Genomic DNA, 15,735 nt, shown 5'->3' with positions numbered 1-15,735 from the left:
TAATACAAGTACAAAATAGTTTTGGGACACAGCCGATGACGATTCAGTCCTCGGCATGTCCGAGGTCTCACTGGAATGAAGGGCAAAAACAGTATAAGAGCAGCTTGAAAAAAATCTAAAATATCTAGGTCAACGGAGAAGGATACACTGGAAAGTATAAACGACCAGGGAAAGCTGTCCTTACTGCCATTCAATACTCTGCACCTAACAGAGTCATACTCTCCAGCTTTTACAACCACCTCCAACCACTCTGGATATGGGCTGATGGGACAAGTATCAGTCTTGAAAAAGTCGATCCTACACGTGGACGAAGGATAAGGAACACATGCTAGTATAAAAGGAAAAGTAAGCGATCTAGAGCAGGGGCTGGGAAAAATGGCCAAAAACCAGAGCCTCCCAGCCCGCCTCCAGGAGAAAGACTCCTAGGGCGAACACGATCTAATTATGTATGACCACCACGAAAAATCCACTATCTTGTGACCAAGGCCTAGCCTTTCAAACCTGCGCTCTACAAATCATATTGTTTGGACCTTTTTTACGTGCAAACCCAACACTATTACGGGTCATTACAAATCGAGTCCTTACAATTGGCGTCGTCTGTGGGGAAGGCTTGTGTGTTGGCATAGGCGGTAGGACGAAAGAGTTCCCTTGTCATTTCTAACAGTCAGTTGTAGTGTTCTAGCCTAAAGTTCCACTAGGGGCTGTGTTTCTTTACTAGGGGCTACGCATCGTAGCGTCAGCCGCACGGATGGTTCTAGGGGCTTGGCCGATGAGCTAATTCCCCTAAAACCAAGGTCTCATACCATAGCCGAGGTGTTAATTCCCCAACTACTTATCAAAATCAAGTTTTGGACAGAACCAAGGTATTGCATGGTCCTTGAACTCAAACCTATGGGGAAACCAACTACTTATCAAAAAAAAAAAAAAATTTTGGACAGAACCAAGGTATTGCATGGTCCTTGGACTCAAACCTATAGGGAAACCAACTACTTATCAAAATCAAGTTTTGGACAGAACCAAGGTATTGCATGGTCCTCGGACTCAAACCTATAGGGAAACCAACTACTTATAAAAATCAAGTTTTGGACAAAACCAAGGTATTGCATGGTCCTCGAACTCAAACCTATGGAGAAACCAACTACTTATCAAAATCAAGTTTTTGACAGAATTAAGGTATTGCATGGTTTTCGGACTCAAACCCATGGAAAGGTCAGCTACTTAATAAGAATTCTACGTTGCTCAATCATCGGATCAAGTACCAGAAGAGGTTAAAGCCATGAAAGTTATTAGGAAGATGGTGAAACGCCTTATTACTCGGCAACTTGTAGAGGCTGTTCATTTTTGGGTTATATGTCCTCGGATGACTTCCTCCTACACCTCATCGAGCATTCAGCTGTCATCTCGGCTATTTTTGGGGTAAGTATTGTTTTCTTAGGTCGGCATTATTGTGCCAAACAACTCTATTAAGTTCATAATAATATGTTTTCCTTAGCAAGGGTTTCAACCCTAAGTGTCATTTGTTTAAGTCGGCACTATTGTGCCGAACGCCTCTCATAAGTTCATAATAGTATCTTTTATTTTGGTAAGAGATTTTGGCCCTAAGTATCGCTTTCTCAGGTCGGCGTTATTGTGCCAAACAATTTTATTAAGTTCATTATAAACATCATTTTCTCAATAAAGGTTTCTGCCCTAAGTGCCATTTATTCAAGTCGGCATTATTATGTCAGATAGTTCCAATAAGCACAGAGCAAGATCTTCTTATTAACTGGGATTTTGGCCCCAAGCATCGTTCATAGTTAAAAAAAAAAAAAAACTTACAGGATAGTACGTCTATTCACGGCATAACTATTTCGAAAGGAGAGATAGAATGTACGAAATCAGGAAATGATGACCTTTATTAATGTAAAGATGTGTTACAGCGTACAATGAAGGGCTTAAATAAAGCTATATAGAGAATGAGTTACAAAAACAATAAAAAAAAAAACAACAACAACAAACAGAAATCTTGTTAAGCTCTGCTCCCAAGTCTTTCTAAACTCTGCCCCAGTGGCACCCATATTGAGAGGAGGACCTTCCTTGGTGGGAGAGGAGAAGAAGAGGAAGAAGGAAAAGCACCAGGATGGATCTGGTGGTGGAAAGAAGAAGAAAGAGAGGTAAAAGGAGGCACCAGTAAAGGAAGAGAGGAAGAAGTAGGGATACTTTGTCCCTGCGTCAGTCCTGACTCCTAACACGTTGGTGCCATGTTAGCTATACTCATAAGAGAGCGGCTGGTACTGATAATGGGTGATCCCAGCTCAGCCGCACCAAAAATTTGACGCGACGAGCCCCTACTTCGGATTTTGACTGAAAGGAGGATGAAAGGTATCTTGAGTCTCTCCCATCTCTGCCCTGACCGAGCCATTTTGAGTTTCGCAAGAACGTAGCATTTCTAGGAAGGGTATGGTCTCTTCATTCCCACTTCTATCTTGGACTTATCACGATTCAAGGTGTAAGCATGCGGATGAGGGAAACACTGGGGAAGACTAAGGATTTTCAGATTTCAGAATGATTAAAAGGGTCTCTGTATAAGAGAAATAACCTCTCGTTTTTCTTCTTATATGAAGGGCAAAATGGAAGGTATTTAATCTGTCCAGATTTCCAAGAAAATATGTGAACGAGAAAATGCCCGTTCCACTTCCCTACACCGTCAATAACCGTCGAATTTAAATGGTCTCGTAAAGGGAAGTCATTAAAGGCGCGTTTTGGATAATCAAACGGCAGGAACGCATAGTGGATGAATTCAGAGGAATGTCTCGTAGCCCGGTATGTTTCATGGGTAGAAGAAGAGACACCAACATTAATGAAGGACAGAGTTAAACGAGCCGTAATAAAGGCTAGACATTACCAAAACCCTCTTCTCCAACCAAGAGGTCGGACAGCAGGATTTTGAGGGGTTATTGTGGTGCCCAATAATTTATGGCCCTGGCCCATTTGTTCATCGGGGCCCAAGGCCCGAGCCGAGGAAGGTTATAGCCCAGGCTCGGTAATACAAGTACAAAATAGTTTTGGGACATAGTCGAAGACGATTCAGTCCTCAGCATGTCCGAGGTCTCACTGGAATGAAGGGCAAAAACGGTATAAGAGCAGCTTGAAAAAAAATCTAAAATATCTAGGTCAACGGAGAAGGATACGCTGGAAAGTATAAACGACCAGGGAAAGCTGTCCTTACTGCCATTCAATACTTTGCACCTGACAGAGCCATACTCTCCAACTTTTACAATCACCCCCAACCACTCTGGATATGAGTTGATGGGACAAGTATCAGTTTTGAAAAAGTCGATCCTACATGTGGACGAAGGATAAGGAACACATGTTAGTATAAAAGGAAAAGTAAGCGATCTAGAGCAGGGGCGGGGAAAAATGGCAAAAAACCAGAGCCTCCCAGCCCGCTTCCAGGAGAAAGACTTCTAGGGCGAACACGATCTAATTATGTATGACCACCACGAAAAACCCACTGTCTTGTGACCAAGGCCTAACCTTTCAAACCCACGCTCTACAAATCATATTGTTTGGACCTTTTTTACGTGCGAACCCAACACTATTACGGGTCGTTACGAATCGAGCCCTTACAGTTTCAATTTAATCCATTAATTAGTTTCTTTTATAATAATATTGAAGAAATCCACACCATTTTGTTGAATTACAAATAAAAACGACTTTGTATAGGAAAAATTAATAGAATGTTTCATTAGAAACCTTATAAAAAGTATGGAATTTAACTGAAAACTTTAGAATTATGGGATAATTTATTTTGATGGATTATATAATAATAAATTTTTTTTGAGAAACGAATAAATTTAAAATTTAAAACCATATATAATATAGGATTTAAAATGTAAAAAAACGGTTATCCCGCAAATATGGAAAATAAAAAAACAACAAAAAAATCACAAACCAAGAGAGAAAGGACAAGACTGTAAATTCGCATAAGATTCCACGTATAAATTTTCGGTCCAGTGTTTTCCCAGTCACTCTCATCCGCACTCTCTTTCTCACTCTTCTTTCAGTTCGTCTCTTCAAATGCAGAAGGGGAAGGGCAAAGGCGTTGCCGGAAAAACCACCGCCGGGAAAGGAAAGGGCGGCGACGATGACAAGACTGGCGGCAAGAAGCGGAGGAATCGCGAGATCCTTCAGTTCTTCGAGGACGCTGCTGGCGAGGACTCCGATTCCAGCTTCGACTTCGACGATGACTTTGGTATATAATGCATTTCCATCTCTCTCTCTTGTATGATCGCTCTTTATCTTTGTGTGCGTTTAGGTTAGGGTTTTGAGGTGGATTTTTGGAGTGATTTTTTTGAAATGGGCCTACTTTTTTTTTTTTCAAAATTTCTCTCTCTCTCTCTCTCTCTCTCTCTCTCTCTCTCTCTATGTTTGGTGCTTTGGATGGTCGTTTTGTTTGCGTTCAGGTTTTTGGTGGGGATATTTAGGGTTTTGGGGACAATTTTGGAGCTTGATTAGTGAAAATGGTTTTGAATTTTAACAAAAAGAGTTGGATTTTAGGGTTATGCGGAGCTAAAATTGGGGTTTCTTTTTTTAAATTCCTTAAATATTTTTGTTTGAATTTTGTGGTGTTCAGCTTGAAATGTGTTTGATCATAGTGTTTTAGGGTTCTGTGTGTTTTGATTGAAAAATGTGGGTGTTTGTCTCTGTTTTGGGGTTTTGTTTGGATGATTTGGGACTATGGATTGAGTAATAGGTTTACGCCTTTACGGTGCTTGATTTTTTAGCAATGCTGTTGAATTTCTGCTGCTTTAGTTGCTTGCAGGTTATTGGCTCTTAGGATGTGATTGTTAAAATGTTTTTCTTTGTAGTAATAGTACAAAATAGAAATGATGTAATTTGTACTCTCTCATCGCATGCACGGACATATATGTGATATACTTGAAAGACTGCACGTGTATGTTTTTGCCATGGTTGCTGGTCTCAGACTAAGTTCTGGTGAATTGTTGCGGTAATGCCTGTAAAACCATGCTTTGATTATTATGTGCAGCAAATATATACGATATACGTAAATGGTTCATTTATTTAATTTTTACTTTTTTTAACTTTTCTTTCTTTGGATGCCCCATTAGATGGTTGGTTTCTATTCTTGTTATAATGAGGCCGGATGCAAGGGCTACTATTATGTAGCTGGGTTTTTTTCATGGTTCAGACTTTTGAGTATAATAGGATATTGTGGACATCAAAGCCACAAACCAACATCAAACCTTTATCTTGTCTCATTTGTCATAAGCTTATTGAGCATTTTTGGGGAGATGTCCCAGGCTGGCTGCATGTTGTTTGCTACAGATATAGTTTTTGTTACTGAAACTTGCTTGAGAAAAGGTAAGTGGCACCTCATATTGGTAAAAGTAGGAGTAGAACTGGGCTGTGGTGAAAATTTATGCCTAAAAGAGGCCTTTTATCTAATTTTAGATCGATTGTTCCTGAGGGAGAGATTGAGCCAGAAGTTCCTGCTAATATTTATTTGTTTATTTGTTTGGATGGATGAGGGGAACTGGTCTAATATGACTTTTCGATCTATGACCTATTTCAATGCATATGCTGGCATGAAAAGTATGATGACATGTATCAATTTGAGAATAGACTAGAATAGAAAGATTTAATAGAAGATATAACTCTAGTTAGAGTTAATGGAGTTGAATTTAGAGGCTTTTTTGTTATATGTAACTTATACCAAGATGGGTCATGATCTATGATTTTAGTGTACAACTTGAAATGAAATAAGGTTTCTTGTGCTCAATCCTTATGGCCTGGCATGTGCCGTCACGAGTGAATTCGCTTATTGATTGAACATTACATGCATTAAGAGTACAACTCTATCACACTGTTTTTTTGCATTTAGTCTACAACTGTGTCATATTGTTTTATATATAAATTTAGGGTGCCACCAAAAGATTTTGATGTGAAGATAAATGCTTTGCTCCACTTGATGTTAAAAACTTAAAAACATTTGTTGACAAAGGAGCATGATTTTCCAATGAGGTCTAGCTCAAATGTTACCTCCACTTGTTAGAGCAAGGTTTTTTTTTTTTTTTTTTTGGTGGGGGGGGGGGGTTGTTGGGGTGGAGGGCTTGGGTTCAAGACCCATCAGGAGCATCTGTGACTTACCAAAATAAAATAAAGAAGAGCATGGTCTTCTGGCTGGTTATTTAGTCTGGATTTTGATTTCTGACCAGAACAGTAGTGCTGATGGCACAATGTAATTTGATCAATTTTACTTGGATTTATTGTTCATTAACACCCCCCCCCCCACCCCCACCCAAAAAATAATAATAAAAAATTTCTAACATTGCAATTTGATCAATGTGGGCATGTTTAATTTATCTTCCGCTTCCTTTTCGAATCATTGGGAACAGATTTTGCAGTAGAAGATTTTGATACAGAGTCAAAAATTGACAAGGAACCAGGAAAAGCCCAGAGCCTTCCCCTTTATCCCAAAGAGGAGGAGATGAATGAGGAAGAATTTGATAAAATGATGGAAGAACGCTACAAGGATGGTTCTAATTTCGTCAGATATGCTGAGGATGATTTTGAGAACAAAAGATCGATTGATAGAAATAATATTATACCTTCAGCTAGAGATCCAACCATCTGGAAAGTTAAATGCATGGTATAGTACTCGGAGTATTGTTTTGATAATTCACAATGCCTATTTTAAAACTTCTCTTTCCCTTGTGTTCAGCTTTCCATTGTGTTGTGTTTAATTGAAACTCGTTGACTGTAGGTTGGACGTGAGAGGAATTCAGCTTTTTGTCTTATGCAGAAGTATGTAGACTTGAAATCATTAGGTACCAAACTTCAGATAATATCTGCATTTGCTCTTGATCATATAAAGGGTTGTATTTACATTGAAGCTGACAAGCAATTTGATATTATTGAGGTAATATATTTTTGCATATTGGATAATCTGATGATATTGTGATCACCAGTGCTAGTATAGTTTCTCCTATAGCCAATGCTATTATTAGTATACTAATGGCTATGATATGAATTTGTATTCAGGCATGTAAAGGGCTTACTACTATATACTCCTCTCGAATAGCTATAGTCCCAAAAAATGAAGTTTCTCATTTGTTATCTTCCCGAATTACGCGCAATGAAGTTTCTGAGGGCTCATGGGCTCGTGTGAAGAATGGGAAATACAAGGGAGACTTGGCACAGGTACTGTGTACTCAATTTGACTTTGTTGCTTTCTGGCTGCATTTTTTACTTATATACATATGTTTTTTTTTTATTATTGTAGATTGTGGCTGTGAATGATGCACGAAAAAGAGCAACAGTGAAGCTTATACCAAGAATTGATCTACAAGCAATGACTGCAAAATTTGTAATGCCAATTTTTTTTTTTTTTTTCCCACAGTAGTTTCCTTATTTTTATTTTCGTGGAAATAATTAATGTTTTTTGCCAGTATCATTTGATATAAAAAAATGACTGCATCTTTTCGTTACTTATCAAAAAAAAAAAAAAAAATGACTGCATCAAATTTGTGTACCTGCTTAAATGATGGGTTTTATGGAATTGGCAATGACAAGTCTCAGAGTCAGTGGCTATTTCCTAGGCAAAAACTTGCATTTTATGTTACCTTTTTACATTTTACCATAATTGTATATCATCTCTTGCTTTTTTAAACAGTAGAGTTGTACCACTATAATTCCCCCTTCCCCATGAGGGGAAATTATGATGTGTAGATGATGTTCTCAAAATTATGGTTTGCTAATTCATTAATAGTTATAAATAATTAATTCCAAATATGTGTTGTCATGTAAATATTCTTCTTAGTTTTCATGCAACCAAGAAATGTTGGGAGTTGATATTCAGTTGAACTTGGCCTACTCTACTATGAACTGAGCCTCTCAAAGATACTAGACAGCCATGTTCTATCGCCAACCCTGTTATATGGCCTTTCTTAAACCAGTGTACCTTTTGGGTCTCTCATTGTCTTTGCAACACTTTAAACATGAACCCTTTTGCCTTTATTTATTTATTTGCTAGACCCTTTTTCTTATCACTATAAATAAGTAGATTCCAATTAAGTTTGTTACAATCAGATGTTGGTTTAATTGGATATCTAGTTGTTTAGAAGTTGTGGTGCTGTGTGTGTTAAAATCAGAACATCCTTTTTTACAGGGTGGGGGAGTTAGCCTCAAGAAAAATGCCACTCCAGCACCAAGATTGATCAGCACAAGTGAACTTGAGTAATATGCATGATCTTGTCTTTTATTTTTTTTATAGTTCATCTTGGATTTCTCAGCTTCTTATGTGTGTGTGTTCATGTTAAACCTTTGTAGGGAGTTCCGGCCTCTCATTCAGTACAGACGTGATCGTGACACCAACAAGCTTTTTGAGGTTCTTGATGGTCTGATGCTCAAGGATGGATATTTATACAAGAAAGTATCAATAGATTCTTTAAGCTGCTCGGGAGTTATGCCATCTGAAGAGGAGCTCCTGAAGTTTAAATCTTCTGAGAATAATGAAACTGATGATTTGGAGTGGCTTACACAGCTTTATGGTGAACGAAAGAAAAAACGGGTTATAAGAAGTGATAAAGGTGGTGGGAAAGGAGAAGGCTCATCAGGATCTAGTGGTGCGAACAGCTTTGACCTGCATGATCTTGTTTGTTTTGGGTGAGTCCTATACAAACTTACATAGCATTCATTATCCATTTATATTCCTTATTCTTATCTAACTTCTTTGTATTTGTTCTTTTTGCTACCTCAGCCGGAAAGATTTTGGAATTATCATAGGCATTGAGAAAGATGATAGTTACAAGGTATGCAATTGGTTAATTTTCTTTATTCTTTTATTATTGGTCACTTACCTCCTATTTAATATTCTAGATTTTGAAAGAGGGTCCAGAAGGACCTGTTGTGGTGTATGTCCAACTGAAAGAGTTAAAGAGTGGGCCCTTTGATATGAAATTTACTGCTTTAGATCAGCACATGAAGCCCATATCAGCCTGTGATACTATCAGGGTTTTGGAAGGACCATCTAAGGTTTGAAACTAGTTTCAAATTGAAATGTCTTTTAAATGTAGTTTTCTGGAGTATGGTAACCTTTGAAGACTTAAACTTTGTATGCTTGTTTATCTCACTTTGCAGGGTAGGCAAGGCATTGTTAGGCAAATCTACAGAGGCACCATCTTTTTATATGATGAGAATGAAGCAGAAAATGGTGGTTATTTCTGTGCTAAGTCTCAAATGTGTGAGAAAGTCAAATTGTCTAGTGATGTGTGCAATGAAAAGGTTGAAAAGGTTGTGAGAAAGCACCCATAGTTCCTTTTTTACATTTCTTTTTTTTTTGGTGGGGGAGAGGGGGAGTTGTTCCTGGTGTTATTTTTAATATTCCTTGTTCTCCCTCATTCAGGGTGGTGAATCAGCTTCCTTTGGTTTCGAAGACTTCCCATCATCTCCTAAGTCACCTCTTTCACCAAAAAAGCCATGGCAAGCTAGAGAAAACCGTCAGGAATGTATGTATTGGTGTTTTCAGAGTCCTAATTTTGAGCTATCAGCTGTGGATGCCTGGACTTATGCCTGCCTACTTAACAAATGTTTTTCAATGCAGTCAATCGTGGGGATAAAGATGCAATGTTCTCCATTGGTCAAACCTTGAGAATCCGTGTTGGTCCTCTAAAGGGATACCTCTGCCGTGTTTTAGCTATACGTCATTCTGATGTTACAGTGAAACTTGATTCTCAGCACAAGGTTCTTACAGGTTTGTTAATGATGGTCAGCTCTTACTCTGTTGGATTTGGTTTTTTGTCACTGGTATGACGTATCTCCACGTGTTGTTATTCCTGCAGTTAAAAGTGAGCATCTTACTGAGGTTCGTGGGAAAAGCTCTACTGTACCTATGAGGTACACTTTTACAACCATAATGATTCTTCTCAATATGATTTTGATTACTTTTATGCAATATCCATTCTAACTTGCTTCTTACAAACTTAAAAGTGAGGATCCGGAGTCGGGTTCTTTAAAACCATTTGATCTGCTTGGAGCCGAAGGCAGCTCTAGAGGTAGGGATCTATTTATTTGTCAAAAGTTTGAAAATAAATTCTGGAGCAGTATATTCATGAAAATAATTGGAGAAGATTCTCCCTCTGTAACACTAAGTTTTAGTTTTATTATTTTACCTTGCATTTTTGTTTCATTTAAGATATATATTTTTCTTCTAGTTTTTCAGCTTAATGTTTATGGAGTGTGATTTATAGAATTTCTCTTCCTCTTTTTTTTTTTTTTTTTTTTTTTTTTTTAAAGATTGGATGGATGGAGCAGGAACATCAGCAGGGAGTTCTGGGTGGAATTCTGGAGGAAGGTACTATTCTGGTGATATCTTGTATCTCTCTTTCAATTCATGCTGTAAAACTTTCCAAAATAATCTTAAAGCATATGTTGGAGATGGCTACTGGACCTTGCATAATGATGTTGTGTATTTATTTATTTATTTTTTTTGCTTTAGGGCTTGTTGTCATCTTTTCATATTTATCAAAAGCCATCACTTTCAAACTTTTCACGATCAAGCTTGTGACTCTTGAATTTCCCCATTCAGTGTTGGATTTGTTCTTCTCAAACTGTACAAAATGTGAATGGAGACGTCAAATTTTTAGGACAACCAAACCATCCATAAATGATTTGCCTCTGTTGGTATATGAACCTTTTTTGATGAAACCTGTGCTTTTTTTTTTTTTTTTTTAATTTTTTTTATGCAACCTGTGTAATTATTAAAAGATACATTTGTTTAAATGTGGGTAAGAATGTCATGCATAAGCATTGATCATGGTCTAGGATTGAGTGAATCAAAAACCACATGATATGTGTGGGAGCTGATTTCATTGGTCTTTTGAATATAATGGAGGTCCTGCAGAGCCTTTTAAAATGAGAAATGTTCCATTAATTAGGCAAGATTAGCGTGGAAGTGGGGGTTCACCCTTTTAATTAAAACACTTATGAATGACAGGATGTTAGGTATATTGCTGTATGACTTCACTTTGAGAAAACATATATTTGAAGCTCTTCTAATTGGATGCCTACTGTTCTTTATTCACATTTATTTGTGTTATAAAATTTGGACTGATTTTTTTCATCTGATTATTTGAAATACTTGCTTTTTTGCTTTTTACCTGAATGACTGCTCAAATTCACTGGATTAATCATGACAATACTTATTTGAAATGGAAGTGTGGTAGTATTGCTGAGTGTATTCTAGAAATCACTAGAAGATTTAATAATTTGGGGGCTATAATTGGGTTTCCTATCTTGGTGAGGATGGTTCTACATGTAGGTTTTGTGTAGATTACGTATATAATGTACATAACAATGAAACTGCATTATTGACTTCTTCTTGTTCTATGCATCTTTTCTTTTTTTCTTTTGTTATTGATTCTGGCTTGGTGGTGTGGGTTCTAGTAAGCTCAACTGATAAAGACTCTTGTCATTTAACGGGCGAACTAGGTTTGAATCCCACCTACACCAAAAAGAAAACTATTAGTGTCTTGGCTTGATGGTAAAGAGCCATCATCTTGTAACAGACATCATGTGTTCAAAGTCCCCTATTGTATTTATCAAAAAAGGATTCTGGCTTGTTGGTGTTCAGCCTTTCTTTCAGGGGGAAGCCCTGCATTCAAACCGCACCTGATGCATTAACTCATGATCTACACATTGACAAAAACACAGTTCTAATTTGGGAGTGAACTTATAACAGTAATATTAGCATCACTGCCTCACTCTAGAATGTCATGTTGTTTGTCCATTTATCATTCCACAAATGTTTTATTAGAAAAAAGATATCTTATGTCTATGTGAGCAATTTCTTGCAGGAGATCATGCTCTTTTTCTTCATTTTTATTTATATTCTGACCCTGGTGAGCAATTTCTTGCAGTAGCTCTTGGCCTAGTTTCCCTGCCTCAGGCATTTCGGTTGGTTCTGAACTTCCTCTAAATATTTCAGTTCATCTTTGTGTTTGTGTGTTTAAGTTTTTCATTCATCTGTGGCAATTTCTTAATTCAAAAATTTTCTGGTGATACCAGCTTCAGCCAGAGTCCAGTTCAGCAAATCCTTTCAGTTCCGAGGCCAATGATGCCAAAAAAGGTATGTAGAGCACTGTCTGTATAAGCTATGAAATTTATAATAAGTTCATCAATTGTGTAAATTTGGTTCATTGTTTCTCTGTTATAATTTAATAGATGTGGAAAATGCTGCTTGGGAGACCAAAGCGGCTCCAAATCAGAGTTCATCCTGGGGCGCTGCAGCAGCTAATGAGAAATCATCCTGGGGTGCTGGGACAGCTAAAGAAAATTCATCTTGGGGTGCTGCTGCAGCTAACGAGAAATCATCCTGGGGTAAATCTACACCCGATGGAGATCTGGGAAGTTCTTCAAAAGTTGCTGGAGACAATTGGGGCAAAGGAAACCTTAAAGTTGGAACTCCAACTGATTCTTCAAATAATGCTGCAACCACCTGGAAAAAGAATACTGTGTCTGATGATCAAGATGGTTGGAAAACATCAGAGGAACCCTGGAACAAGGGTAAGAGTATTAGTGCAAGCCCAACTGGTGGAAAGAATCAACCAGATTCTTGGGGCAAAGGTAAAGATACAGTTGAAGCTGGGTCATGGAATCAACAGAAATCTTGGGACAAAGGCAAAGATGTAGTTGTTGGTGAGGGATCTGCTTGGGGCAAAGCTGATGATGCAGAAAAAACTGATGAAGCAGGATGGAATAAAGCCAAATTTGCTGGTGGAAGTCAAAATGTAAACTGGGGTAATGTGAAAAATACCAGTGAAGATGCTGTTGGGGATAATGGAAAATCTTGGAATAAATCAGCTGGAGGGTCTTCGTGGGGTAAACAAGCTGATACAAATGTGGAGAGGAAGGGTTGGGTGGAAAATAAAGAGGATACAGAACAGCAAGATGGTTGGGCGAGGCCAAAAGCATTTGGTGAGGGTCGTGGGTTTGGTGGGAGAGGAAGGGGTAGAGGAAGCCAAGGGCGTGGAGATCAATTTGGCAGGGGAAGATCATCGAGTCAGGGAGAGTTTGGTGGGAACAGTGGTCAGGGAAATAGTTGGACTGGTGATGGAATGTCAACAGGGAATCCTTCTGGTTGGAACAATGATCAAACAGGTGGTTGGGCTAAATCCAAAGCTTCTGATTGGGGTAAAAAAGATGATGGTTGCCAGAATGCTAATGCACCTGATGATAATAATGGATCTGGATGGAACAAAAGATGGGGAGCAGGTAAGGAGATTGGTGAAAGCGGTGACCAATGGAACAATTCAAAACCTTCTCGTGGTGATTGGAGTGCTCCAAAAGCTTCAAATGATGACAAGTCATCTGGTTGGAACAATAAGTCTTCTGCTAATGAAGGAGCTGGTAGTGCTGGGGATGATGGAGCTGGTTGGAGCAAAAGAAAAGGTCCTGGTGAAAATCAAAACATGGGGTGGACCAGTAAAGCTAATGATATGGATGGAAACCAATCATCTGGATGGGGTACCAACAGAGTGTCTGGAGACAGGTCCTCTGACTGGAATAAGAAGACCACTGAAAATAAAGAAGAGGGTGAGCATAAAAATCAAGGGGGTGGCTGGAACAGTGGAAAAGCTTCAGATCAAGGTTCAGTAACTGGATGGGGTCAAAGTTCTGGTTGGAAAAGTGGATCAAATGTTGGAGAAAACCAGGATGGCGGAAAAAGTAGTTGGAACGCTGGGTCAAGTGATGCCAATAGAAACCAGGATTCTAGTTGGGGTAAAAAAAGTGATTGGAATGGAGGTGGGAACCAGAGTTCTAATTGGGGCAAAAGTAATTGGAACTCTGGATCTGGCGATGCAAGTGAAGACCAAACTGAGAATTTTGGTAATAGGGGAGGTTTTGGAGGTAGAGGTGGAGATAGGGGAGGTTTTAGAGGTAGGGGCCGTTCAGATAGAGGAGGCTTTAGAGGTAGAGGTGGTTTTGGAGGTAGAGGTGGAGACAGGGGTGGTTATGGTGGTAGAGGTGGAGAAGGGGGTGGTTATGGTGGTAGAGGTGGAGACGGGGGTGGTTTTGGTAGAGGTAGATCAGACAGAGGAGGATTTGGAGGTAGAGGCCGTGGAAGGAGGGATCAAAGTGGTGGTTGGAACAACAGTAATGATGGTGCAGGAACTTGGAGTAGCAGAAATGATGGTGCGGGAACTTGGAACAGCAGAAATGACTCTAGTGAGGATAGGCCCACTGACTGGAACAAAGGGGCAGGAGAGGGGTGGAAAAACAAAGATGGTGCAGGAACTTGGAACAGTGGAAGTGGTGATAAGAACAAGTCACAGAGTTGGAATGCAGGAAGTAGTGGAACTAGCAATCAATCTGGTGGTTGGAACAGCCAGGGGTCAGGTTGGAACAAAGGAACAGGTTCAGATAATGCAGGGAGTGGAGATCAAGCTGTTAATGCAGGAGAGGGGTGGAAAAACAAAGATGGTGCAGGAACCTGGAACAGTGGAAGTGGTGATAAGAACAAGTCGCATAGTTGGAATGCAGGAAGTAGTGGAACTAGCAATCAATCTGGTGGTTGGAACAGCCAGGGGTCAGGTTGGAACAAAGGAACAGGTTCAGATAATGCAGGGAATGGAGATCAAGCTGTTAATGCAGGAAGTGGTGGAACTACTAATCAATCTAGTGGATGGAATAGCCAGGGTTCAGGTTGGAACAAAGGTACAGGTAATGGGGGTAAGACTCAGTCATCTGGTTGGAATTAATCAAAAGATGCAAGTCGACCTTGGTTTTAAAATTTGCTCATGTAGGTTGGTGCTGGTATAAATATGTCTATGCTATAGCTTTTGTTGATGTGTATGAACCTTAGATTAATGTACTCCTATGTGAGAGACATTGACTACTTAGGGCTGATGTTGTGCAGTTGGTTGTTATTATAATCTTATATACCAGGTGCTAGCTACTAAGTGGTCTAAGGAGTTTGAAATTCAGAATACGGGTGTGTGTTGCATGCTGGTGCTGGTATAATTTAATCGATTCTATAGCTTTTGTTAATGTGTGTGTGTGTTGCATGCTGGTGCTGGTATAATATATCGATGCTATAGCTTTTGTTTGTGTATGAACCTTAGATATTAATGTACTGATATTGGCTACTTGGGCTGATGTTGAAACTCTCAGAATTTGTGCGTGGCATTATATCAATGCTATATTTGTGTATGCACCTTAGATGTTAATGTACAGATATTGTTGTGCAATTGGTGGTTATTTTAATCTTATATAACAGGTGCTAGCGACTAAGTGGTCTAATGAGTTTGAAATGCGCAGAATATGTGTATGCGTGTGTGTGCATGCATGTGTGCAAAAAATGCCTTATTTTGTTAAGAAGGATTAGGGAATATATGATCTTTAGTCTCTGTGCTTGGGACTCAAAGCTTGTGAGAGGTCTACTTTATAAGATAATCTGCAGTGCGGATGGGTGTGCATTTCTTGTGGGGTGTTCTTAATGCAGCCTAATGCTTAAAAACTTACCCCAATGTGACAGCACCATGGTTCAAACCAAGTGACCAAGGAGTGACCAAGGAGGTTGTCTTGTGTTCAACCCTGAACCCACCATGGGGACTGCGGAAGACAAATAAACCCAAAGTGGTTCACAAGAATTCCCAAAACCGATCTGTATTTTTGTTTCTTGTATGTTTATGAATTAAATATAATGCTTTCTTTAGAGGGATTTTTTTGTTTGTT

The 15,735-nt window shown here is 39.0% G+C and overlaps 1 protein-coding gene across 3 annotated transcripts; it reads left to right on the top strand.

The window, feature by feature from the left end:
• Window positions 1-3,996: 3,996 nt before the first annotated feature.
• On the top strand, window positions 3,997-15,156 carry LOC115957841 (protein RNA-directed DNA methylation 3). Of its 3 annotated transcripts, none has more exons than XM_031076175.1 (18): window positions 3,997-4,234; window positions 6,399-6,652; window positions 6,767-6,922; window positions 7,045-7,203; window positions 7,286-7,369; window positions 8,171-8,238; window positions 8,332-8,667; window positions 8,762-8,813; window positions 8,881-9,036; window positions 9,142-9,285; window positions 9,407-9,509; window positions 9,605-9,754; window positions 9,843-9,897; window positions 9,991-10,055; window positions 10,297-10,354; window positions 11,919-11,955; window positions 12,067-12,127; window positions 12,223-15,156. In XM_031076175.1, exons 1-18 carry the CDS (start codon window positions 4,060-4,062, stop codon window positions 14,757-14,759), a joined length of 4,650 nt encoding a protein of 1,549 aa, XP_030932035.1. In that variant the 5' UTR covers window positions 3,997-4,059; the 3' UTR covers window positions 14,760-15,156. The 3 variants fall into 3 exon arrangements, with proteins under 3 accessions (XP_030932035.1, XP_030932034.1, XP_030932033.1); XM_031076174.1 differs by having other exon boundaries at window positions 9,142-9,294; window positions 11,922-11,955; XM_031076173.1 differs by having other exon boundaries at window positions 9,142-9,294.
• Window positions 15,157-15,735: the final 579 nt, after the last annotated feature.

The sequence above is a fragment of the Quercus lobata genome, chromosome 8 (genome assembly GCF_001633185.2).
Source record: "Quercus lobata isolate SW786 chromosome 8, ValleyOak3.0 Primary Assembly, whole genome shotgun sequence".
Classification (NCBI taxonomy): domain Eukaryota; kingdom Viridiplantae; phylum Streptophyta; class Magnoliopsida; order Fagales; family Fagaceae; genus Quercus; species Quercus lobata.
Note: the sequence above shows the minus strand (reverse complement) of the source record. Positions and strands in the feature narration are given on the sequence as shown.